This window comes from Castor canadensis, chromosome 4 (genome assembly GCF_047511655.1).
Source record: "Castor canadensis chromosome 4, mCasCan1.hap1v2, whole genome shotgun sequence".
Classification (NCBI taxonomy): Eukaryota; Metazoa; Chordata; class Mammalia; order Rodentia; family Castoridae; genus Castor; species Castor canadensis.
In genome coordinates this window covers 93,340,384-93,368,233 of record NC_133389.1, presented here as the reverse complement: position 1 = coordinate 93,368,233, position 27,850 = coordinate 93,340,384, and the positions used below count along the sequence as shown (strand labels likewise).

The following is a 27,850-nucleotide window of genomic DNA, read 5'->3' as shown; positions in this document are numbered from 1 at the left end:
TAGACTTCAAACCTACATTGATCAAACGAGATAAAGAAGGACATTCCATACTAATAAAAAGGGAAATAGACCAAAAGGAAATAACAATTATCAACTTATATGTACCCAATGTCAACACACCCAATTTCATCAAACATACCCTGAAGGACCTAAAAGCACGTATTAACTCCAACACAGTGATCATGGGAGACTTTACCACCCCATTATCATCAATAGATAAGTCATCCAAACAAAAAATCAATAAAGAAATCCTAGATCTCCAACTTCTACACAATATACATTCTTCTCAGCAGCCCATATAACCTTCTCCAAAATAGATAATGTCCTAGGGCACAAAGCAAGCCACAATAAACATAAGAAAATAGAAATTATACTATGCATTCTATCTTATCACAATGCAATAAAACTAGAACTCAACAACAAAGGTAAAGACAGAAAATGTGCAAACAGCTGGAAACTGAATAACTCATTGCTTAATGAACAATGGGTCATTGATGAAATAAAAAAGGAAATTAAAAAGTTTCTGGAAGTCAGTGAAAATGAAAACACAACCTACTGGAACCTATGGGATACAGCAAAGGTAGTCCTGAGAGGAAAGTTTATAGCCATGAGTGCGTATGTTAAAAAGACTGAAAGATCCCAAATCAATGACCTAATGATACATCTCAAACTCCTAGAAAAACAAGAACAAGCAAATCCCAAAACAAGCAGAAGGAGAGAAATAAGAAAAATAAGGGCTGAAATCAATGAAAAAGAAACCAAAAAAACCATACAAAGAATTAATGAAACAAAAAGTTGGTTCTTTGAAAAAATATACAAGATCAAAAGACCCCTGGCAAACCTGACTAAAATGAGGAGAGAAAAAACCCAAATTAGTAGAATCAGGAATGCAAAAGGGGAGATAACAACAAACACCATGGAAGTCCAAAAAATCATCAGAGACTACTTTGAGAACCTATATTCAAATAAATCTGAAAATTTAAAAAATGGACAGATTTCTAGATACATATGATCATCCAAAACTGAACCAAGAGGATATTAATCACCTGAATACATGTATAACACAAAATGAAATTGAAGCAGCAATCAAGAGTCTCCCCAAAAAGAAAAGTCCAGGACCTGATAGATTCTCTGCTGAATTCTATCAGATCTTTAAAGAAGAACTGATACCAACCCTCCTTAAACTGTTCCATGTAACAGAAAGGGAAGGAAAACAGCCTAACATGTTTTGTGAAGCCAGTAAACACTTATCCCAAAACCAGGCAAAGACACCTCCAGAAAGGAAAACTATAGGCCGATCTCCTTAATGAACATTGATGCAAAAATCCTCAATAAAATAATGGCAAACCGAATTCAACAACACATCAAAAAGATCATTCACCATGACCAAGTAGGCTTCATCCCAGGAATGCAGAGGTGGTTCAACATAAGAAAATCAATAAACATAATAAACCACATTAAAAGAAGCAAAGACAAAAGCCACTTGATCATCTCAATAGATGCAGAAAAAGCCTTTGATAAGATCCAACATCATTTCATGATAAAATCTCTAAGAAAACTAGGAATAGAAGGAAAGTACCTCAACATTATAAAAGACATATGACAAACCTACAGCTAGCATTATACTTAATGGAGAAAATCTGAAACCATTCCCTCTAAAATCAGGAACTAGACAAGGATGCCCACTATCTCCACTCCTATTCAACATAGTACTGGAATTCCTAGCCAGAGCAATTAGGCAAGAAGAAAGAATAAAAGGAATACAAATAGGTAAAGAAACTGTCAAAATATCCCTATTTGCAGACGACATGATCCTATACCTTAAAGACCCAAAAACCTCTACTCAGAAGCTCCTAGACACCATCGATAGCTATAGCAAGGTAGCAGGATATAAAATCAACATAGAAAAATCATTAGCATTTCTATACACTAACAATGAGCAAACAGAGAAAGAATATATGAAAATAATTCCATTTACAATAGCCTCAAAAAATCAAATACCTAGGTGTAAACCTAACAAAGGATGTGAACGATCTCTATAAGGAAAACTAAAAACTTCTGAAGAAAGAGATTGAGGAAGACTATAGAAAGTGGAGAGAACTCCCATGCTTTTGGATTGGTAGAACAACATAGTAAAAATGTCTATACTCACAAAAGTAATCTACTTGTTTAATGCAATTCCCATCAAAATTCCTATGACATTCATTAAAGAGATTGAAAAATCTACTGTTAAATTTATATGGAAACACAAGAGGCCACAAATAGCCAAGGCAATATTCAGCCAAAAGAACAATGCTGGAGGTATCACAATACCTGACTTCAAACTATATTACAAAGCAATAGCAATAAAAACAGCATGGTACTGGCACAAAAACAGAAATGAAGACCAGTGGAACAGAATAGAGAACCTAGATATGAAGCCACACAACTATAACCAACTTGTCTTTGACAAAGGAGCTAAAAATATACAATGGAAAAATAGCAGCCTCTTCAACAAAAACTGCTGGGAAAACTGGTTAGCAGTCTGCAAAAAACTGAAACTAGATCCATGTATATCACCCTATACCAATATTAACTCAAAATGGATCAAGGATCTTAGTATCAGACCCCAAACTCTAAAGATGGTACAAGAAAGTGTGGGAAATACTCTGGAATTAATAGGTATAGGCAAGAACTTTCTAAATGGAACCCCAGCAGCACAGCAACTAAGAGAGAGCATAGATAAATGGGACTTATAAAACTAAAAATCTTCTGCTCAACAAAAGAAATGGTCTCTAAACTGAAGAGACCACACACAGAGTGGGGAAAATATTTGCCAGCTACACATCAGACAAAGGACTGATAACCAGAATATATAGGGAACTTAAAAAACTAAATTCTCCCAAAATTAATGAACCAATAAAGAAATGGGCAAGTGAACTAAACAGAACTTTCTCAAAAGAAGAAATTCAAATGGCCAAAAAACACATGAAAAAATGCTCACCATCTCTAGCTATAAAGGAAATGCAAATTAAAACCACACTAAGATTCCACCTCACCCCTGTTAGAATAGCCATCATCAGCAACACCACTAACAACAGGTGTTGGCAGGGATGCAGGGAAAAAGGAACCCTCTTACACTGCTGGTGGGAATGTAAACTAGTACAACCACTCTGGAAAAAAATTTGGAGGCTTCTTAAAAAGCTAAACATTGATCTACCATATGATCCAGCAATACCACTTTTGGGGTTATACCCAAAAGACTGTGACACAGGTTACTCCAGAGGCACTTGCACACCATGTTTATTGCAGCACTATTCACAATAGCCAAGTTATGGAAACAGCCAAGATGCCTCACTACTGACGAATGGATTCAGAAAATGTGGTATTTACACACAATGGAATTTTATGCAGCCATGAAGAAGAACAAAATGTTATCATTCTCTGGTAAATGGATGGAATTGGAGAACATCATTCTGAGTGAGGTTAGCCTGGCCCAAAAGACCAAAAATCTTATGTTCTCCCTCATATGTGGACGTTAGATCAAGGGCAAACACAACAAGGGTATTGGACTTGGTCACATGATAAAGCGAGAGCACACAAAGGAGGGGTGAGGATAGGTAAAACACCTCAAAAACTAGATAGCATTTTTACTCTCAATGCAGAGAAACTAAAGCAGATACTTTAAAGCAACTGAGGCCAATAGGAAAAGGGGACCAGGAACTAGAGAAAAGGTTAGATGAAGAATTAACCTAGAAAGTAACACATATGCACAGGAAATCAATGCGAGTCAACTCCTTGTATAGCTATCCTTATCTCAACTAGCAAGAACCCTTGGTCCTTCCTATTATTGCTTATACTCTCTCTTCAACAAAATTAGAGATAAGGGCAAAATAGTTTATGCTGGGTAGCAAGGGGGGTTGGGGGGAGAGGGAGGGGCAGAGGGGTAAGGGAGGGGGTGGGGGAGGGGCAGAGAAATGACCCAAACATTGTATGCACTTATGAATAAAATAAAAATTAAAAAATAAAGATTTACCCTCAAAAAATTCTATTGGCCTCTAGACTTCTTTTTTTTTTCTCTTCCTATTTTTATTATTAGAAGTCACATGGACTTTCATTCATATGATTGTGAGTCATCAGTCTCCTGGCAGATTATGAAGGCATGAGAGGAAGTCACAAGATTGGAGGATGAGCCAGGACAGACACATGCAAAATAGAAGATCATTAGCAAATACTCATATAGAAATGTAGATATAAGACTAAGCTCTAAGTGTTTAATGCCTTGCTGCTTTACATTTTCTAAAACTCTACCCTCACCTGTTCTAAATGCATCACCCCTCAGGGGCTTTAAGCTTCCAAAAACAGCTAAATGTAGATCTAAATATATAAATCTCCTTAATGGGCTTTAAGCTTCCAAAAACAGCTAAATGTAGATCTAAATATATAAATCTCCTTAAATGAACAATTTTCACTGTGATTTCTTTTTCATAACTATGGCTCTTCTCTGGCAAAATAATAAGCAGCTCTATGTATCATTGCCATCTGCTATTATTACATGCATTACCAAATGGCTTTGTGATTTTGAATAGTCTACAGAAGTTTTAACAAAGCATTCTGGGGGAATCTAAAGAAAATATTAGAATGGGGCTTTCTTCATTTGTACTGTTATGAGCCCTAACAGATATGTGCATAATTTTAATATGCCTTTAAATCATGAAAGAAAGAGTTGTGTAGCTACAGAGGGGGAGGGAAAACAGGAGGAGAAACATGTGGTGCATGCATATATTTAGGTCTTGCTTGTTATCATAAGAGTGAGACACTGGAAGGTTGTTTACACAACAGAACTTGTCAAATATAATGATTCTTTTGCCTAAATAAATATAAAATAAAATAAAAGGATGTCATGGAATAGCTCTGGTCAAGGCAACCTGCATCCTCAATAGGAAAAGTATTAGGTTATTTTTCCTCACACTGGAGAGATGTTACTGAAGAGATGAAACATTACTTAATTTTTCCATTTCTTCATGAAGCTCAAAATGTTACATGAAACTAGTTATACTCTAATAACTTAAACATCAAAAAGAGGGTAAAATCAATTATACAGTGGCATTTTGGTTTACTCCTCAAAGTATATTCTACTGTCACTGATTAGTCTATGAAGGAGCTTCCCAACAGGTATTCATTAGCATCTCAAAGTGTTCACCACTGTGCAAAGCATCTGCAGACCGGTTGCTTGGCCACCATCTGGGAGCTTGTTAGAATTGCAGTCTACCTCCCTTTCCCTAGCCCTACTCAATTTTAGTCTGCATTTCTGCTGGATTGCTCATGTGATTCAAATTTCAGAAGCATTCCCCTACCACATAGCATAACATAAATGCAGTTCAAGTGTGACAGACATTGTTGTCACCACTCCACAGAGGCTAGGGTCTCAGACCATTCTCCACAGCCATAATCAGCTTTGAGCATGTAACCCAGTTTGCTGGACAAATATTACAGATTTCTATATGGGTCATGAAGTTTTAAAAACAGAACAATGGAAAGCACGTCTTTGAGCTAAAAGTTATTCCCACAACCCTTTCAAGTGATCAGTTTAGCAAATGACACAAAATCCAACTTCAGCCAATGAAGTCTAAGAAAAAGTTTTGTGAGAGCTAGGGAGACTCTGGAAGTTTTTCTTGTTCCTAAGATTCTGCAGAAGAGACACTCCTTTATTCCACAGCTAGCTACTGTCTTAAGAGATTAAGCCAGAAACTGCTTAGCCTTCTTGCTAACAAACTGAGGATGAGGCCATGATTTGAAAATGACAAAGCAGACAGAGACTGAAAGTGGCTCTGTCCCTGATGGTATTGCTGAGACACAGAAACTACTCACTCTGCAGCCCACTGGACTTCTGGCTATGTCAGATAATGTGTTACTTTATTGTTTAAGTCAATTTGGATAGAGGTTTCTGCTAGTTGCAAATCATCCCAATATAGGAGAGGAAGGGTAATTTTACTGATTGAGTTTGAACTGGTTTCATGTTTTTTGGAAAAGGTAAAGCAGTTTCTGATACCATCAACATCCAAAGGATTGTTATCCAGACTTTTAACCTATCCAGCCTCTGACTCAAGTTTTCAGTAGTGGACAAGGCTCCTTGTGAAACCCCCTGATTTGTGGAGTTGAAATGGGATTTTTGAATATCTCCTCCTGAAAAATATTAACTATGTATTGAATGAATGAAAGAATGAATGGATAACGGTACAAATGCACTTAAGTTTCCTTCCAAACCATTTATATTTAGTTTGAATTCCATTTATTGTTTTTGTTTTGAAAACTACCAGTGCTCATCAATAAATATCACTTGTTAGCTGGGCTGGTGGCTCACACCTGTAATCCTAGCTACTCAGGAGGCAGAGATCAGGAGAATTGCAGTTAAAAGCCAGCCCAGGCAAATAGTTTGTTAAGACCTTATCTCAAAAGTACCTAACACAAAAAGGGCTGGTGGAGTGGCTCAAGGTGTAGCACCAGAGTTTAAGTCCCAGCACCATAAATAAATAAATAAATACCACTCATCAATATATTATTGTCTCTAAGAAGTCCTTATCCACATTGTTATACAATAAGAATGCCTTATTCACAGATTTATTTCATGTAGTTTTGACCAAGTAAGGTCAAAAAGAATACTATATAAAAACTTAAAAGAAATTTCGAAGCCAAATTTTAAATTCCTATGTGTGCATTACACAGTTCATTTGATGTAGAGATGCTCTCAGTCCCGTGCTATTATCAGTTATGATTAAATTGTGTGATCTAGAGAGTGTTTTTCTGCCCTTAATTTTGCAAAACTATGCCTCTCAAAAAGCAAATGTACCCCAAAAGCAAGGTAAAAGTGAATATGCTTACTTTAAGTGATAAAGTGAAAATTTTAGATTTGTCAAAAGACTGCATGTCTTCAGCAGAAGCTGAGTGGCATCATGGGAAAAATGAATCAAGCTTCTGCAATATTTTCTTGAACTCTATGTATCCTGAACACTCAAAATCCTGTTTTTCCTTAACTGAGGTTTCCTTGGAACCATAGATCTGTGGATACCAAGGGTCTACCATACTCTGGACCTTAGTTCACGTCCAAAGGCCCATGTTAAAGGCTTGGTCTCCAAGTGCTATAGGAAAATGGTCAAACCTTTACAAAGTAGGGCTTAGTGGGAGGTTTGAGGTCATTACGAGGACACCCTTCAAGGAGACTATGGGATGCCATTTCCTTCCAGGTGGATTTTCTCAAGTATTTGTTACAGCAATGGAAAGCTAACTAATACATGTACCATACATTGACATCATTTGCCCACCTACATGACACTTTTACATGTCTACTTCAAGTGTCCCCGATTACATAGCATAAGAATATTTGTTGAATAATGAAGAGGAAAATATAGTAACCACCAAATCATAGCAACTAAAACCATGAGGCCACTGATAACTTCTACTTTATTATTCCATATACTGAGAGGTATATGCACAGCCAGGTATGTCCCCTCCTTGTCTGAGGATCAGAAAAGACGACTTCAGTTCATTGAATCATAAAGACCATGCAGTGTTGGTGGTTTAAAGAAAGTCAGTGTCAGAAGGTATTGCCCCTTACTTGGTAACCTATGAGAACAATGAGCATGGTGTTTCGTATTGTACTTGTGTTCACTTATGGCACTTGGTAGAAGAGATGTTCAAGGAGTGAAGAAACAATGGTCTGAAAATCTGAAAGTTGGATCCCCTATTCTACTTTGTAGTTAGGTGTCAAATCACCACTCTGATCCTCAGTTACCTCATTTACAAGGTGATGGATTGAATTAGACAGAAATTCTCAGGCCTGGCTGCATGTCAAAATCTCCTGGAAATTAAAAAAAAATGAGACAATTGGATCTCATCACCAGAAATTCTGATTTAATTGGTCTGGGTGCACAATTAAATTGAACAGAGATGTAAATCTTTTAAAGTAAATCTCATGTGAAGACATCATTGAGAACTAGTAAACTATTTTGAGGATTCTTTCCAACTTGAACTGTTTATTATTCTAGTCTCTAATTTTCTGACTGTCTTAATAATGTTCATTCAGACATTTTCTTTTTCATATAGGCAGAATACCATCTAATGGTCTCACATACCAGTATCACCTTACTCTGCCTCCTTCTCATAAACACTTCAAGACAAACAAAACTATATTTGGTAGCAATGATAAAAAAAAGTTTCAGTATATAGCATGGACCATAAAAGAGAAAAGATATGTACATGGCTCTGAAGCCTTTTGCATGTCCTTCTTTCTGTCTCATAATTTGGAGTATAGTTTGGTCACTGTAACTAGACTTACTCTTCACCCTCATCTTGATACAATTTCCATAAAGAGCATGGAATTACTTTCAGGAAAGACCACATGAGACTACCCAGCCAGGTGCTTATATATCTCATTTACTACAAATGTAAGCTACTCAAATTATACATGTAACCCAATGCTAGACTATAGCAAAGTGTGCTTTGATTGGAAAAGAAATACACTTTGGTTTGAAATTAATAGCATAGCCAACACACTGCCCCCAGTTAAAAATACCAAATGAGTAACTTCAATACTTTTAGATACTTATAACCATATAAGGATTATTCTAGTAGTGATTTTTCACTGTGCTCAGGCCAAATTCCAAAAGCCAGCATTTGTAGTTCTGTGCATAAGGGCTTTTTCCAGGACAGAAAAGGACCATGTGTGCTTAACCCAGAGTGTGTAGGACACCAGTGACTTTTAGACATTTCTTTTTGAATATTCCAGCTCTCTGGCCCTTCAGGTGTGATAAGTATGAAACGTACCTGTCAGTCTCCCAGAGTTACCTGCAGGCTTAAAAGCTTTGGTGCCCCTGTGGTACCTGTCATAATAATATATATCTTATTTGCATCTTCTCTCTGTAACACTCCTTATTCACTTTCCTCATGGTGTTTGATGTATTTGAGAAATAAAATTTGTGTTGTGGTATCCTGTCTCTGGCTCTCCTTCTAGGAGAACCCAACCTAAACCAACACTATTATCAGCTTTGGAGGCGCTATACTTGTTTGGGAGTGTGATGGAGAAACATCAAAAAATTAAAATAAAAATATTTTTAATAAGCAAGGAAATCACAAGGAGGGAAAAGAAGAACCTAGGAGGAGAAGGCTAGAGATGGGGTCATATAGATACATGAAATAGGTGGTCAAGTAGAAAACATTAAGAAATTGAATTTGAGAAAAGATTTAAAAAATATAAAAATACACATATATAAGAATCAAATGTCCTTTTAAAGGAACAAAATGATTTTTGCACCAAAAATAGTTTTGAGACAGTTATATACCCTTCCTCCAAAAACAGAAAAAAAGCTCCCCAATTTCACTTGAATTATGGTTACAATTCTGATTTATGGCACATGATCCCAGATGGTCTCTCAATTGACATACAATGTAACTGCTGAATTAATAATTCTTCCCTACTATTACTTCCCAAATTAACTTACATTCCTTTTTAAAGGTGACTAAACTGTTGCCTTTTAGAGTAGAAGATGGTTTAGACAATCTTTGTGTTGTTTGGGAACATTCTTTGAAGGCATAGAATATAATTGGTTCCATACTTACTTTAGCTTTGGTGATAAGCACAGTGTTCTTTCCTTGTCATGAAAGAGACAGAGATTTCTCTTGAGAAAAGAAAGCAACAACTCCACTCTGTCTTAAGAAATCTATATTTAAATGGCAGAGAAGCATAAATATAATGCAAGTTGAGGAAATTTGATGAGTCTTTCCCAGAGAAAGGTCACTAGAGTACACCAAAATACCTGATTTCATTACAGACTATCTGGTGACCTGCAAAGTAAGTGAAAAGATAATGTGTGTTCAAAGACACAATATTTGACATCATTTGATTTCTATGATCAGCCTGAGAATGTAAAACTGTCACACTTTCTGAGAAAGCCTAGATGTGGGCTGATAAGTTAGGAAGACAGAGGTATTCCCTTTCTTCTGACTCCAGCGACTGAGGACTTGCTGTTTGAGTGTACTTCTGAGCCCTGATCATAAAATGTCTTAGAACTAAGCTATGAAGCTAGTAATTCATACAAAGGTAATAAAAAACCTTGAAAGATTTCTTTAAACACTATCAGATTTGTCATGTAGAGAATTCATTACACTGCTTTGTCCAGAATAAAACGGAGCAGAGAGAAGATTACAAACAGAAGAAACATGACCATTATTTTGGAGAGTGGTGAGCAGAATGCATCATGAAGGTAGTGCTAATGCACCATTCCTCTCTGGGAAGACATACATGACTTAGAACAGGAAGCAGTCACTGACAGGCTGTGCTGTGAGAGGTGAGGAGATAAACATTTAGAATACCCATATGGCTTTTATACCTCTTTCCACAGTGTCAGACACATTGTATTTCAAATCATTATCTAGAATTAGATACTCTGAAGACACATGAGAGTACACATGGCAAAAAGAAATGCCTCTTATGACTAAGTTGAATATATGCATATCCTATGCCTAGGAATTCAACTCAAAAGTATATCTGAACAAACTGCACATATGTATCCACCAAAAGGTTATGTACAGGAATGGTCAAAGTAGTGTATTTGTAAATAACTCCAAACTGGAAATGAGACAAATGTCTATAGGTAAGACAAATGGATTAAGTGTGAGATGTATAATAAAATACTGGTATGTACAGTGAAATAATATAAAGCAATGAAAATGAATAAAATATTGCTACATACCACAACATAAACAAATGTCACAAACACACACTAAGTAGAAAAAGGAAGACAAAGCATAACACAATGAACTCCATTCACACAAAGTTGTTTCAAAATGATAAGATTAGAACCTTACAAATCTCTGGTGAAAAAGAGAAAGACATAGTGAAAGCCTCAGGGTTCAGGGAGACATCTGACTTGTGATTTTTTTCAAATGGGTGGTACTTAAGTGGAAAAGTCTGCTTTGTTTAAATTCAGAGTTGTGCCTCTATTGGTTTGTGTAACTTCTGTATATATTCCTTAATAAAAACATATGTACAATGGAGTCTTATTCAGCCATAAATAAGACTGAAATGAAATTATGTTATTTATAGTAAATGTATAGAATTGTAGATCATCATGTTAAACGAGATAAACCAAACTCAGAAAGCAAATATCACATGTTTTCACTAATATGTGGAATCTAGACCTAAAAAAAATAATATGACAGATTGTAAAAAGGGGACTGTTGGGGGCCACCAGTGGGTGGGAAGAAGGGAAAATGAGAAAAAAATAAAAATATTTATGTAAGAACACCAAAGAACCACAAACTCATGGGAAGTTAGTTATAGCTACACAGAAGACATATTCCTTTCTTCATTAGAAAGAAAGTGCAATGCTAAAGAAGATATTTAAAAATGAAATAAAACAGGCTTCCCACACAGGAAGCAATAGCAGTAGTTTTTACTGTGCATCTAATCTGAGTCATGACAGCTAAAGTATTTGACAACAAATGCTTGAGTAGCTAAAGGTAAGAAGAATAGCAAGCTGCATGACAATTCTGAAAGACCCAGTGAGATAAGTGAAAATAAAGAGGATTGGAAATAAATTATGTGTTTCAGAGAAAGGCAAAAATAATCATATCCAACATTTAGCAAATACTTATGTGCAGAGCACTGACATAGTTTAGATCTAAATTCTTTTTTATCATATGTAATACTCAAAATAAGTTTATGAGATACCTGTCAGATATACCCATTTGACAGATTATAAAATTGAGACTCAGCTTCAATTTGATTGCAGATTTGACCAAGTCTTTACCCTTTATATGCTCTAGTAAGTGACCTTTGGTGAGTTATCACATCTCTCTAAACCTAGTCTTTTCTTTTGTAAAACAGAAGGGTTCTCACAGGTTTGCTCTGAGTATGGAACTACACAAACAAGTAATTCGTTATTTGAATTAGAAGTCTATTGAATACAACTGTGGTGACATTCTTTCCAGGGCTGAATTTACCAAAAAACAGTGGCTTCAGTGAGCCAGAATCTCAAATGTGCTAGGCTTTACAAACCAACCCAATCAGAACCAGCATACACTATATAATTTTTTAAACAAATTCATATTCCTGGACCTACTCTACTGCACTGAACCACATGCATGGTCCAGGAAAACTGTTTTTATAACAACCTCTCCTCAACCTGTATTTTTTTTCTGTACATATCATGATCAATTATGGCTATGAAACAATAAACTCTGGGTTTTCAGTAGACATATAGGCTTCTCAGAGAAGCCATTTTTATTTTGATTCTTAACTCATGCAAAAAAATCATGATTCTACAAATGTTTTTCTGCAAGGGCCTGTAATAAGAATGGCGCCCCTTGCTTTCTGATTAGGTAATATTTAGATAAATCTTGAAAAAAATCAACTAAAGAACAGGAGAATTATCATGAATTTAGAATCTTACTCTCAAGTACACCTTAAACACAGTCATTGTTTTTAATTTTTGTCTTTTTTTAAAAAGAAAGTATATTCTCATCAGTTTGTGTTTAAAACATGTTTAAACATGTTTACAAGCATGTTTAGTATAACAAATTCATACTTGCAGCTAAAATCAAATCGATATTCTTTCAAAACCTGAAAGGAGAGGGGAACTTTTCCATTCTGTATTTAAAGCTGAAATGACAGATTCAGGAAAGATAAGAAAAGCAGGTTTTGTCAATATTTTTCTAGCAATGTACATGAGAACAGCTTCATCCTTGGTTAAGGAGACAGTTTTACAAAACTGAAAACAGAGATAATGTGCTTCTCCTGTTGAAACTGGGTTTTTCAGAGGTAAGGGGCTTGGGATACTATGAGGTTTGGGAAGACAATGAAAGAGTTCCAAAATCAAATTTGACAAAATTTGCCAGCTTTTAAATTTTACAACAGTTTCCAGCCAATCCTGAAAACTCTGCTTAGAAGCAGCATTAGGGACATTTACTAAACCAGCCTAGTGCAGAATGTTTTTAAAGTACATAGTGAAACATATTGCATAACAATTAAAAGTGAGTTTGGATGTATACAGAGTAGCAATAACTTATATTAAGAAAGCACAGTAAAATGCAAGACCAAGTAGACAACAGGTATAGGAAAATTGCTTTTCGTAAGTAACCCTGGCAGCTCTCAAGAATAATGATCAAAGTTTCAAATGGTTTTAACAAGCCTGAGAGTATTATTTTGGGATGAAGAAAAATAAGGGTATGTGTGGACACAAATGTTGGGGGAGAGAATCTCATGAGAATCAAAAAACAATTTTTCTTGGAGAGGGCAACAGGGCAAGAACAAAAAAGAAAAATCACCTCTCCTTAGAGCTGCGCTAGGCTCACTTAGTACAGTGCTGCAACTTGAAATACAGGGTTGGGGCTGGCATACAGGCATCAAGGTTATCAATGAAAGACACTGGCTCACATGGGCTATTTCACACTGCCTCATTTGTAGACCTGGGAGTGGGGTAACTGCTAGGTGAGGGGATGTGGTTTAGTAGTATCTGTTTCTATTATACCCTCCCAAATAACCTGAAGGACTAAATCATTTTTCAGCCCTTCTTTCTATGCCTTGTGATGTTTCACACTTAAAACAATATACAACCACCAATGGTCCTGCTTGTGCAAGAAGAGTACACCTGAATGTACACAGTCAGGAGTTAGTTTGAGCAGCTTTCCATATTAATTCTCAGGAAGAAGACTTCTTGCTCCATTACAGTCTGGGGCTCCTGCCAAAGTACTAAGTCCAAACTAAGCATTGCTCTGCCAGGAATGATTTGGTTTAGATTGGGAACAGTGGGAGATGGCCCTCTTGGAAAGAAGCCAGAGGCCAAAAATGGTTAAATCAAATTAAGTCGTAAGTGTAGCCATATTTTTCTTGGTAAACAAACATCTAAATAGAACGACAGTTACCCTATTTTTGGTTTGTTAACATGCTGTTAATAGTTAATGAAGCAATATCAAAACGAGCATAAGATAGCTCTTCATAGAAACCTTTTCCTCACCTCAAAGTCATCTTTTAAAGAAGAAATGTTCATGCTAAAATATTTCTGTATATCTATGTAAAGAAAGCACATGCAAAAACACTTTTACTTTGATTTGAAAATAAAATGTTACTTTCTTTTCCAAATTTAGGCCATGTGTTTGTCAAGAATACACACTTTTAAAATTCCAAGTGTTTCTATGTAACATGCACATTTAATTTATATCCTATAGATCAGTTGCTAACATAATGAAATCTTTCAAAAATATATGTAAAATTGAATGTATCTTTAAAAATTGTAGGTAATGAATCTTCATGCAATATTTTGGTTCAAACAGTGTATACATTGCCTTGCAACTTATAAACAAAATATAGTTTTCTAAAATTTCCTTGGCTTCAATTTTGTGAGGAACTAATAAAGGAAAATGTAAGTCCAGTGGTGCTTTAATGTCCTCATATTTAATCTTCTCATCACAGCATTTCAAAAGAAAAAATATTGTCAAAATATACAGTTCAAGTGAGCTTACAGCCACTCAACTCATTTTAGTCTCTAAAAGCTAAAATATACTATGTATTTTATTATGCACAGCAGAGTCAAGGGCATCAGTCAACTGACCTGATAATCCAATAAACTAAGCAGAAGACAATTATGCCTTTGGACAGCTGTACACGCAAACTACTTAGCATCACAAATATACTTAGCAAAAATCCACTCAAGAATGGCTGTCAGGCACTTCTAGAGAAAGGGCTATCAGGTTGATGGGTTTTGGTTTAAAATGTAGGCTTTTTTATGAGAGATTATAAATATTGATTTCACTGAGGGATTCAAAACAGTTTATGAGCTTGTGTACATAATATCAACCTTTCCATTTATATCATGGTGTTAGACTGCAATGGGAATCTAAATGCCAAAATTTATTTTTTAGGAAAACCTTGAAAGACTATTTGAGCAATAATAATTTGGAGGTTCTTCTAGAAGTTTCTTTCTTCTAGAAGAGCTCATGCTTTTGAGAACCCGAGTGACAAATCATAGCATAGAAGACCAGAGATCTAATGTATTATCAGGGGCCATACACACGGTCATTCATAGAGAAGGCTGCTTTTCAAATTAGGCATCTGATGAATATCACTTGCCAATGCACTAGGGACTAGAATGAATTGCAACAATAGAAAGACAGCTCTTGCCCTCAAAAAGACCTCATGTTTCAAGAGAATAAGTGAGGAGAATGAGTAAGTATATGTAAGTAGACTAACATTACATAGATGCACACATCCAAGAACTGCAATATTTTTTGAACAGTATTTAGATTCAATTTGGCACAAAATGCACTTTCCCTATTCCAAAAATAGAAAAATAAATTGAAACCTAAAAGCCAATTAGAAAGGAGATGAATAACTTAAAGTCAGTAGAAAAAACTGAACTTTTATGAAATAGTCTCAGTGGTTAAACCTCTATCTAACTACACCATATTTTTAGTTTAGAGAAACCAACAGTGGTCATTTCTAAAGAATTGCCAAAATAAAAGGAGCTAGGAAGTTTTTCTAAATAATAAGAATCACTGAGAACTTAACTAATTCTGAGATGAATGAAGAAAATATCAATTACTTCAAACAAAGCTCCCTCTACAGTAACACACACACATATACACACACACACAAGATTTGTTAATATATAAGGGCAAATATAATGAAATCATCACATATAATTCTCCATAAATATATTAACAGAAAAAGGTATGCTTGCTTTAGAAAGGAAATTGGTCCTAAGGAAATTTCTTTTAAATTTAGTTTTTATCACAATAGTTTCCCTTGCCATTCACACACTTACAAGTGAGAGGAAGGGCTTATTACTTATTTCCCTGATCAATTAACTTATGCTAAGATATAAAATATATGTAGAGAAAAGGGAACCCTTGATATTGTGGGAATGTAAAATAGAACAGCCATTATGGAAAATTTTCTGAATTTTCTACTAAATATGAAAAGGCAATTGCCATATGATTCAGCATTTCTCCTTCTGGGTATTTACTCAAAAAAACTGAAATTAGTATGTCATAGTGATGTCTGAACTCCCATGTTCATTGCAGTACTACTCACAATGGCCAAGATATGGAATCAGCCTAAGAGTCCATTGACAGATAAATGGAAAAAGAAAATGTGGTACAGCTATATATAGGATGTTATTTGATCTCTAAAAAGATACAAATTGAGTCATTTCTGGCAACATGGCTACTACAGAATAACACTATATGTAGAGAAATAATCCACGCACAGAAAGACAAATACCACATGTTCCCACTTACAGTGCAACTAAAACAATAAAAATCACAGAAATAGAGTAGAATGATGACTAGCAGAAGACAGAAGGCGGTGGTAAGAGGAGATGATAGGTGAAAAGTACACAGTTTCAATTAGACAAGAAGAGTAGTTTTGTTTTTTAATTGAAGTCAATCACATGGCAAAGTTAGTTTACTTAATAAAAGTGACTTACACATTTGAAATTGCTAAGAGAGTAAATTGCAAATGTTCTTACAGAAAAAATGATAAGTATTTGAGGTGATGGACATGTTAATTTATAAATTTAATTATTTCACATTGTATTCATGAGTCCTGGTATGGTTTTGTAGCCCATAAATATACAATTAGAATTTGCCAATTTATAATAAAATTATTTTTAAAAATGCATATGGTATGATTGAGGTGACTTTTTTGACTCAATATTAATTCAATACCCACAAACGTGCTGTATATTGAAACCTATTTTATATAAAAATAAATCTTGCATTAAATTCTATTTCTGATCATTGAAACCCAGGATTCATTTCTGAGCATCATAAAAATCAAATGTCTTTGGAAGGCTACAATTGTCTTCTTCAATTCAGAAGTTAAGAGGCATCTCCTACATACAGGCCAAGTCTCACTTAATTTTCACTTAATGACTAAGTTTTTCTTGAACTTGGATTTAATTTCTAGCTTATAGTACTTTTCAAGGTTATAAGCATTATATATCAATTAAGGGTTTAGAACAAGGTTTTGGCGAGCCACAACAGGCATATAAGTGCTATTATCTTCTCTATATGCTTAAACTTGTTTCTATACACTTTCCTTCAACAGACTGAGAAAATAGACTTAAGGTCTGCACTCAAATGTAGTTCTTTCATTCTGTTGATAATTTCCTTACTAATAAAATTATAATATTAAAATTAGTATTTAACACTATTATAAAGGCTTAGTTTTCATTAATGATTGTGAGGAAGATGTAATAAAAATGATCATAAATTAGTATATGTACAAATGCTTAGTAGTTCTTTTCTGTTTTTAAATACAAGGAAAATTCCCTAAGGATGGTCATACAGAGCATTCAGGTGAAAGTCATCCTCTTGACCATATTTCCTACACTATTCCTTTCTTTGTAAGGTAATCTCCTTAAACTATCTCTGTTATCATTATTTCCCACCTGTTTTTATTAACCTTTCTTACTTTTCCCTTTACTAAATCACTATACATGTGAAGATTTTTCACAATCTATGTTTATTTCCAAGTCTTCTGTTTTATCTTCCCCAAAAGGTTTATATCTTGGGGAAAGATACTAGGGTCATTATTTGACCATGTAACTTTAAGACTAGCATAATAACTATGGCCTACCTTGGAATTTAAATATTTCTTGGTGGAAATGATAATTCTTCATTTCAGTGATCTATATGTCTTTTATTAAAAACCTTAGAAAAAATAACTAGTAATATTGGTCTTGAATTGACAAATGATATTCAAGTCCAAGCAGTACTACGCATGCTATTCAAATTAATTAAGAATAGATGTATGGGGTTTTCATTCCTTTAACAACCTATGTAGCAACTGATCAAAATGGGGTTAGAAGGACAGAAAATAATATAACAGAATTAGTAACAGGAGCTCATGTAGCTATTTTGTTAAAGTTTCCCAGACATAAAGGACCTTTATACCCATTTGAGATATACTTTACATCTCAAAGAATAAAGAACCTTAAGCTTACATCATCTTATGCTTCACCTATTCAATTGATTTAAAAAAGAAAAACTTAAACATCAGTCCTAGTCTAATTATTAGTATGTAACCATGGGTGAAATTTGAGTTATTATAAATCTTAACTAAATCTTAGACTCTTAAATCTTATATGTGGGTAGGCAAACTAATAATCTTTTGGTTACTCAGGATGGCAATTTTATTAGACATTTATATAAAAAGGTTTCCCCCAGGGCTTCATCTGTGAAAACAGATATAGCTTTTAGAGAAATAGTCAAAAAATACTTGGAGAATTGTAGAAGAATCGACAAGATTGATAATGAAAAAAATTAGTGTAAAGAGTTAGTCAAAAGAAAAATAGGACACCATTTTTGGAATTGGTGGATAAGACTACTAATTATGTTATCATAAAGTAACTTATAATCTCTCAACCTTCTTACTTATTTTATATATTTTTTATAGTATCAAATTATACTTCAAGATTTTAAAAAATCAATTGCATATAATTTTGTAAATATAATTATTGCCAACAATATCAGGTTGTTCTTGTCATTGCACAGGATTGGGCAAAGCTTCTACTACTGTTTCTATTATCTCAATCTCTGGCCTGGTAATCCCTCTTCCAAGCTCTGAAACTGCCTGTAAAAAAAAACACAACTTCAATTCCAATAGGAAATAACAATGGGGATAGTTTTCAGGTTTTTATATGATGCGTCATGTACTTTACCTGATTCTTGAGATCTAGTTTAGGACATGGTCGACCTCCATTGTAAGGTTTTTCTTTTAGCCATTTGGATCGAATTCTCACTCCAATCCCACAAGATGAACTGCAAGAACCCCAGCTTGACCAATCACTTAACTTGCAATCAAATGGGCAGGGAATGACACATTCTTCTTCAATATAACCTGAAATAAAAAGCTTTCAGTGAAGGGAGGAAAGTCTGGTCAAAATATACTGATCAAATTTGCTTACTATTTTCATCATCACAGATCAGATTTCTCAACAATACTGCTACATTGACTTCAATAATTTTTGATTCAAATAAATCAAAGTTTTAAGAGAGAGAGATATAAGATTATATCTGAATTCACATTTGTGACATTCTATTTACTTCATAGGCAAATTGTGAGATAGAAAAAATATGAAAATGTGCTCTGTGAGATCTAGTTTCTAAGAAAATGCAGTTCAGGGCTCAAGGTAGGATCATTTCCCTCCATTAAGCCTTGTGTTCTCCATTCTAGGTTTTCTACAACTCTCTAACAAGGAACATAATAGTGTCAATTTTTTTAATGTCTATGATCAACAAGGCTTTCATTAAAATAAATGCTTTATCTTATTTATGGATACTGTGACTTTGGTGTAGGACAAGGATAGATAGTAGCCCTCAAGTTAGGAACAGTAGGAAATGATTGAAAGAAGAAAGTTGAGGAACAGAAGACATGTAATAGGATATTGCACTGGAATCAAGATATTCCAGATGGTTGGAATTCAGCTTTAGAAGTTTGGAGCTTTACTTGGTCTTGCTCCTGTCTTCGGCCTACTTCTTGCTACAATATTCAAATGATCTTATTGCTTTAGCTTCTACTTATCACTAACAGACATACGTTTCCAATGCCGATTACAATACTGAGTTCTATGGAACCTACTGAGCCACTGTAATGGGATACCCAATAATATCTCAAGTGTCACCTGAGACCAATTTCCTCCTAAAACATTCTACTTCTCTTGTGTTCTCCATCTCAATTGTCCTCTGACCTCTATACCTATTTTTCCATTCTTGTATATTACTTTCCCATGTGTATGACAGAAACTGTGAATGTGATACAATGCCATTCCCACCATTAGTGTATGGTTTGTAGTAAAATTGAAGAGAATTTATAGGTATAAATAATGTGCCAAATCAGTTGATCAGCTGGAGTTAATCCAAAGGGAGATTATCCTAGCCCCTAATTCAATCAAAGTATAACCCCTTTAAAGAAGGACTGGGCCCTTTTTGTAGAGATAGTGTACATGAAGAGGAATTATGCCAAAAGCATGAGGGAACTAAGAAGAGGAGCTTTCCCTCATCAAGCCTCTGATGAAACTTCAACCTAGGCTCAAACCCTAATTATAACTCATTGAGACCATTAAGCAGAGAATCTAGAGAACCATGTCTGAACTCCTGACTCATGGAAACCCAGACATAATAAAGAATGTCTGGAGGACAAAGTCTATGCTAATTTGTTACACAGCAATTAAAAACTAAAAGGTCATTCAAAATAAAAATCTCATATTTTAGACCCTTTTCCATTATTCTATACATACATTTTAGGTATTATAAATTTTTTATGATAAAATTAACAAATATGTCCACTGATCTACAATTCTTTTGTCAATCTCTTATTCAAGAACTCATCATTCCTGGCCCAGAATAATGTAATATTCTCTTCACTAGTCTCATTTTTTTATTAATTGTTTTCCTTTTACATCTGTCAATTACTATGAGGAAAAAAAAGATACTCTTTAAAGTACAGATATTTTGTTTTACTCCTCTCTTTTAAATCTTTGCTGATTCTCCATTGATTAAAACTGAAAAGTCAAATTACTTTATAAATACAAGACAAAAAATAAAAACTTAGGTTCTTTATGAAAGTTCTAAGCAATTGTTCTCAACCCTGGGCATAAAATGTAATTCCACTGCTCAAGATGTACCAGTGCCCGATGTGTCCTGACTCTCAGAAGCTGAAACCCAGGCATTGGCACTTTTTAAAGATGCACAGATGATTCTAAGATACTTTCAAGGCTAAGAACCACCTCCACCTTGTTTTTTCTCCTTTTTTTCCCACTAATGTATCTTGAATTCTATCTACACAGACTAATTCACCTTCTCCAATGATAGCTATACTTTTGCTTATGCAAAATAAATTCTTTCTCTAACCAGATAAGCATACTTGGTATATTATTTCAACCACTCTCTTGCCAATATAGTTGAGCACCTTATCCAAGTGTCCTTCTGCCATGTCAGGTTGGCAATACCTCAGAACGTCAGTAGTACAATGGTCTTCCTACATTGTGCTTAATTCAAAACTACCAAGCAGAAATGAAGAAAAAGCTAGGACCACACTGATGACACTTTAATGTATATCATCTTCAGCCCAGTTCACCTGAGCTTTCTTCTCACTATCATTCTATATAACAGTGCTTGTAAACCTTTTCCACCTGTCTTCAGACTTTTAAGACCTTACCTCTTCCATCCTGGAAACAATAGAAGGAAATGGGTCACAACTCCTTTAATTTCCTATGACAATATCTACATTCATTCCAAACATTTTCTTTCTTCATATTAAATTGGAAAAGACATCCATTTTCCTATATAATACACACTCTTCATTTCCACTTGATATTTCTTTGGGTCTTTGGCTCTTTTAGAACCTTGTTTCCTTGGTTGTTCTCTCTCTCTCTCTCTCTCTCTCTCTCTCTCTCTCTATCTCTCTCTCTCTCTCTCTCTGGTTTAATTTTGGGTTTACATGTTTCTTAGATTTGAATTAGAATAATTTCCAAATAATATTCACTTATAAGAGAAAATGCACCAAATCTACAAGTCATCAAGAAAGATTCTCTGAAGTTGAAAAATGCCCCAATAATATTGTTAAAAGACTAATTCATTATTGTTTAATCATTTTAATTCCACAGTCATTTCAAAGGAGGTATGATCACCAGTTCAGTATTAAATACATAATAACTGAATCACAAAATGATTTCACTGTCTGGCAAATGAAAAGAGTAGGACTAGAGATTAGGTGAGACTCACCCTCATGGCATAGATACTATAAATATTCAAATATGAAATTCCATTCAAAAGACTTCATATTAATAAACTACATAGTTGAGTATCTAGATAGATTATATTTTAAAGCAGACTTTGAAACAGACATCATTTTAATTGAAGAATATTTTAATTCATCTTCATCTATATTTTCATATTGAAGCACTTTAATTAGCAATCCTCTAGCAATATGTTTTTCTTTCCCCATGATAAGCAGTAAATCCAGAGGATCTTTATGAATCTCAAGGTTATAAATTCAATGAGTATAAAATAATTTTGAAATTCAACAAGAGTAAGCAACAGTGACATTTATTTTTCCAGAAAATTTCCATGCTAAAATATACCCCAAAGGAAAGTCCATAGTGAGAGCTATTAATAATTTCACATCTCATAATTTAAAAACATTAGCTTTATCCTCACACTTAATACTGTTTTTGGCAAGAGAATATGATGAAATATAACTATGTACAAGGTTAATCTTCTACATAAGAATTCCAATTTCTAACTATAGTAATTTCACTAAGATCTCAAAAACTAATTTCCATGAAATATACTACAGAAGAGTTGTTCCATCTAGATATTACTGAAAACATTCATAAGTCTCATCCAATTTCTGTGGAAGAAGCACTGTTCTTACCAAAAATGTAAAAATGGTATATATATGGAGAGTAAATTGCTTGGACCATTACTTGGTCCAGGGATGCGTTAGTGTCTTATTTTAGTAATCTGTACACACATGAAATTAGGTATGAGTTAGTCATACAGAGTCATCAGTATAGAATACACCTAATTTGTAAACCACATACATTGCACACATACAGGTGCTCCAAAACAGCTTATTTACAGATCTCTATCCTTGTAAAAGCTAAAGGTATTTAATTAGTGACATATCACACATAATTGCAGTGCAGGGACCCAGAATGGAATGACTTTGCCATCTAGATTATTAATCCCCAAACACTGTTCTCTTCAGGTCAATGGTTTTCTGAATAAAATGTTTGTTTGACTACAACACTTCTTAAAATTATATCTGTACACATTTCTTTTTTTCTTCTATCATTCAAATACTAACACATGTTTCTCTCAATAAGATCTTGTTTTGGAGGCTATAAAAGGAGAATATATTTATAATATTAACCCCAAGAAAATAACCTACATTAATTCACTTATATTTTCTTACTATGTAAAGTAACAGTAACAGCTATTAATTTCTTATTAGAAAGTTCATGTTCTATAATTACTGACCCTATGCTAAAATAATTGAAGCATAGTACTAGAAATAAAACTGGGAATACTAAAAAATGCCTAACAAGCTGGGATACAAATGATATTGTACCTTCATTTCTCATGATTTAAAGTTTTGCTACAATGAGAGTGTGTTATTCTATTTAGTAAAAATGTACCATACTAAAAAGCATTCAGTTGGTTTAAATTGTATGCTGTTTGAGAGAAATGGGAAAAATGCAAGAAATGTCTTAACATTAGTCCAAGAAAGACAATCTGAATTTTAGATCAATGCTCTCGCATTGTTTTCAAAGGAGGCACATCATTGTTAAACATTTATTCAGAAACTCAATCAACTAGTGTGTGGGAAAAAAAGATCAAATTCAATAGAGTTGGCAGTTGGCTTTGGAGAATTGATATTTTGACTACAGAATATTGCTTATAAACAGCAATCACATATTTCCAAAGATGACTTCAACATGTTCAATCTCTGTGAAGCCAGAGAAGAAAGAGGTAAAAAGGCTTAAATTATTATTATTATCTCTTCTTTTTAAATTTTTAATTACTAAAAATAGGTTTTTGGAAATATCCTCTATTAACAGAAGACATTTTTACTGCATTATATAAATTTAAAAATAATTGCATAAAGATTTCCTGAATAGGACTCCAATAAATCAGGAAATAATAGCAAGACTTGACAAATATTATCCCATCAAATTAAAAACATTTCTGCAAGTAAAGAAAATAATTAATAGAATGAAGAGACAGCCTATGGAATGAGAAAAAATCATTACCAGCTATTCATTCAACAGAGAGTTAATATCCAGAACATATAAACAACACAAAAACTGTAACACCAATAGAAGTAACAATCCAATCAAGAAATCGATGCATGGACGGAACTTACAGTTCCCAAAAGATGAAGCACAAATGGACAAAAATTACATAAAAACATGTTTAGCATATTTACCCACCAGGGAAATGCAAATCCAAACTATTTTGAGAATTTCATCAGAATGGCTATCATCAAGGAAACATAAGCAACAACAAATGCTAGCAAGAATGCAGCAAAAATAACTCTTTTGCACTGTTGATGGAATTGTAACTCAGTTCAGCCATTATGGAATTCAGTATGGAGGTTTGCCAAAAACCTAAAAATAGAACTATCTTATGACACAGCTGTACTACACCTGAGGATATACCCAAAGGAATCAAAATCAGCATATTTTAGAGATATCTGCAAACACATGTTTATAACAGCCAAAGATATGGAATAAGCCTACACATCCAACAACAGATGAATAAATAAAGAATTTATGAAATAGGTACACAATGGAGTATTACTCAACCATAAAGAAGAATGAAATCATGTCATTTTCAGGAAAATGGATGAAACTGGAGATTAGCATGTTAAGCAAAATAAGTCAGGCTCAGAAAGAGAAGTATGTCATGTATTTTCTCATGTGTAGAATCTAAACAAAAGCAAATTTTAAAAAAAGATGACACAAAATTAGACAAGTACTATTAAGGAAGAGGCAAGTGTCCAGGGAGAAAGAAAGTAAGAAAGGTTATGGTGTGGGAGGGGGGAGGTGAATGTGATCAAAGTATTTTATGTGCATGTGTGAAATGTCACTATGAAATGCATTATTTTTTCATAATACATGTAATAAAAATTAAAATGATGGTAAATACTAAAGCATCCCATGTGTACCCAGGACCTAGTAAGACACCTGAAATAACAGCTGATTTAGAAGTTATACAAAGCTCACGGAGATTTGTCAGAAGGAGACTGGACTAGACTGAGATGTCAAGCTGACTACCAAGCGGACAAAATTTATTATGGTCCCAGGATGTTCTCTTTAGTGCTGGAGTGACAAGGTACAGAATCAATGCTACCCTTGAAGTAATTATTGTTTTGGAAGAGATCGGTCTTATAAATGAGGGAAAAATCTGGAATATAATCAAATAAATTATTTGACACAAATAATATATACAAATACTAAGATAATTTGTAGTAATGTGAATGAACTCCAGCTTCAGTATTATATTTTTCTTGTGAAAAATATTTATTATGACAGAAACACATTTGTGGTTAATTACTAGACTTGGCTAATTTGCTATAAAATAAATGCCTCACTATGCATTTAATATAAAAATACAAAGAACTGATCTTTTAAATTGAATTATCCAGGCCATTTAATCAAGATGGTTTCACTAGTTGTTCATATGGACAGAGTCAACATTAAGTCCCAGTGCTAGTTTCCTCAAGGAAGAGAAAAGAGATACGTTTTCTTTCTTAGAAGATGTCAAGATATTAGAGACAGATGGAACACTACACACAGAGCAATGAGAACTGTTCTGTTCGGACTATACAAACACAAGTGGCTTCTCTCATTGCTGCAAATAAGAGCTGTTAAAATTAAATTCACTGAATATTGCCATATAATAAACTTAGCATTTGCAGCACTACCTAGATATGCAGATTGTTGACAAGCCAGTATTACTGAGCAACTTCGAGAACTGGGTACAGGGCCTACATGAAGTCAGTTCATTACATCTTCTTGCCTTGAGAGAATTTCATGTTAAACTGCACATACACTGTTTACTTGTGCTTCCATTAAAATATCTGAAAGCTGACCTCAGAGCATGTCTTGCATTTATCAGGCTATTCCTCCAATATTTCAGGATCTACTTCTGGACACATGGTAGGATTATACTTTTCTGCTCCTTGAAGTTAGATGTGATCTTATGAACTGCTTCAGACAACAAAATGTGAGCAGAAGTAAAGGGTGTCACCTCTAAGCAAAAGCTTAGATTGCCATAATCTTTCTTTCCCTTTGCCATAGGGCCAGCAATGTGCCAGGGAATGGATGCTGAATCCAACAGGGGTCAGTACTGAAGGTGACAGGAGCAGAGCGTCCAGCCAAGCTGAGATGAATAGTGACCTCTGTGGCTTTCAGTTACTGAGATTTTGAAGTTGCCAGTTATATTTGTTACTATGACATCACCTATCCCATGCTGATGGATCAACTTGGCATAGAAAAGTGTATCTTCAGAAGACAAAGTCAAGAGGACATGGAACAAATATTTGGAGTATTTTGAGAATCCACATAATGTCCTGACAAAAGAAGATTGTGCTACATCAGCAGTTGACCAAGTCTAAACAGCAGCATGATCAAATGAGGGAGAATGTGACTTTGCAAAAGTCAAATATATATGTATACATATATATGTATATATATTATGCATATATACACACACATATATATATTTCAAGGACATTTATAATTTATTATTAAAAACAGAACTGGCAATATGGATAATAAATCAAAGTCGAGACATGTGATTTGGGATAAAATATTAAACCTCAATAGATGAGATTCCTTACATTAAAATAAAAATGAAGCAGTACTTCTCCTTTGTAACTCTCTATAATACTCAAAGGTCAAAAAATAAAATAAATAGAACATTATGTAAAAAATTAACATACAATATAAATCATATACTAATATTTTACCAGTACAAAAAGCAATAGAAGCAATAGAGCAAAGTAAAAATGTTCTTTCTTTATTGTAATTTTGGCATTAGTGATTGATAGAGAATATAATTCTGGCAGATATTTTAGCAGAGAAATTATAGGGTAATAATTTTAAATTTGGCTGCTATTTCTCATTCCAGATCATTTCCATGAAAATTGAAGGCTAGGATAACATTGACAAAAAGAGAAACTCTGTTTTGGGTCAGTAAATCAGTTGTTGTTTGAGTCCATCTCTGTCTTTCCAAGTCTGCTCCTACCAACCAAGGCCAGAGACTCATTATCTCTCACTTGGACCACGATAATGCCCTGTTATCTGGACTTCAGATCTTAAATTTCTCTCTTCTAAGCCACTCCATGTCTGATCAGCTGCCATATCAATATCCCTAAAACAAAACTCTAAATACATGGCAGAATTTTGATAAATGGATAGGCATCCAGAAAGCAATCTAGAAAGGGGAGAGATCACACATTAAATAAAGAAGATAGAAATTAACTCTAAACATTCACAAGTCAAGAGAGAAGTCTTCAGTACAAGAACTTGAGTTTGAAGATAAACATAAATTTGACTAGGTCAGTGTGGGCCACACTAGCAGGTCATGGCGGAAGGTTTAGTAAATTGTTCACATTAATTTAGGTGTGCTATTGGACAGAAGAAGAGAGACTATGAACTCAGAGCACTTGATTAAGGCATGATTAGAAAAATCCACTGCAAATTGCAAATGCCTAGGCTTTAAGCTAAAAGACCACTATATGTAAAAAAAAAAAAATCAGACATGTTGTTAGAGAACAACACAATGTAAGATTATAGAGTATTCCTGTAATTAACCAGCTGTGAAATGTATAAATGGCTAATATGCTATCTAAGTGAAAAGAGGACTATCTTCAAAATGACAAATTAATCTGCCCCTTAAATAGCACCTTCATTTCCCAATCACTAAAACAGGCTTAATCTAATTAAACCTAGTAATCATTCACAGCCAGTTTATGAGTGCATGGATACCTCCATGAAACATAGGGGACTCAGAAATATATAAATTTAGAAGGAAAGTGTATCTGTTCTTTTGGCCTTATCTCCTTGGTTCCTAAGGGGACTCTAACCTGAATCTAGCTGTTATATTGGGCCAGCACCATGAATTTATCTACTGTCTACCTACTTAATTATTTGATTGTTTATTTATAGACTTATTTTGAGACCCAGAGTTAAAATTGGGTGATTTCACATGAAAATAAAGATTTCTGACTTCTCTTGGAAATGTGGATAACCTGGCAACACCAGATTTATTATGTACATCATAGCACAGTAACCATCAG

The 27,850-nt window shown here is 34.3% G+C and overlaps 1 protein-coding gene across 1 annotated transcript in view; it reads right to left on the bottom strand.

The window, feature by feature from the left end:
• Positions 1–27,850, bottom strand: part of Thsd7b (thrombospondin type 1 domain containing 7B) — an 809,913-nt gene that overhangs the window by 194,659 nt on the left and 587,404 nt on the right. Inside the window, exon 15 of the mRNA XM_074070650.1 lies at positions 18,699–18,877. Coding sequence (XP_073926751.1) covers positions 18,699–18,877 — 179 coding nt within the window. The remainder of the gene's footprint in view (positions 1–18,698; positions 18,878–27,850) is intronic.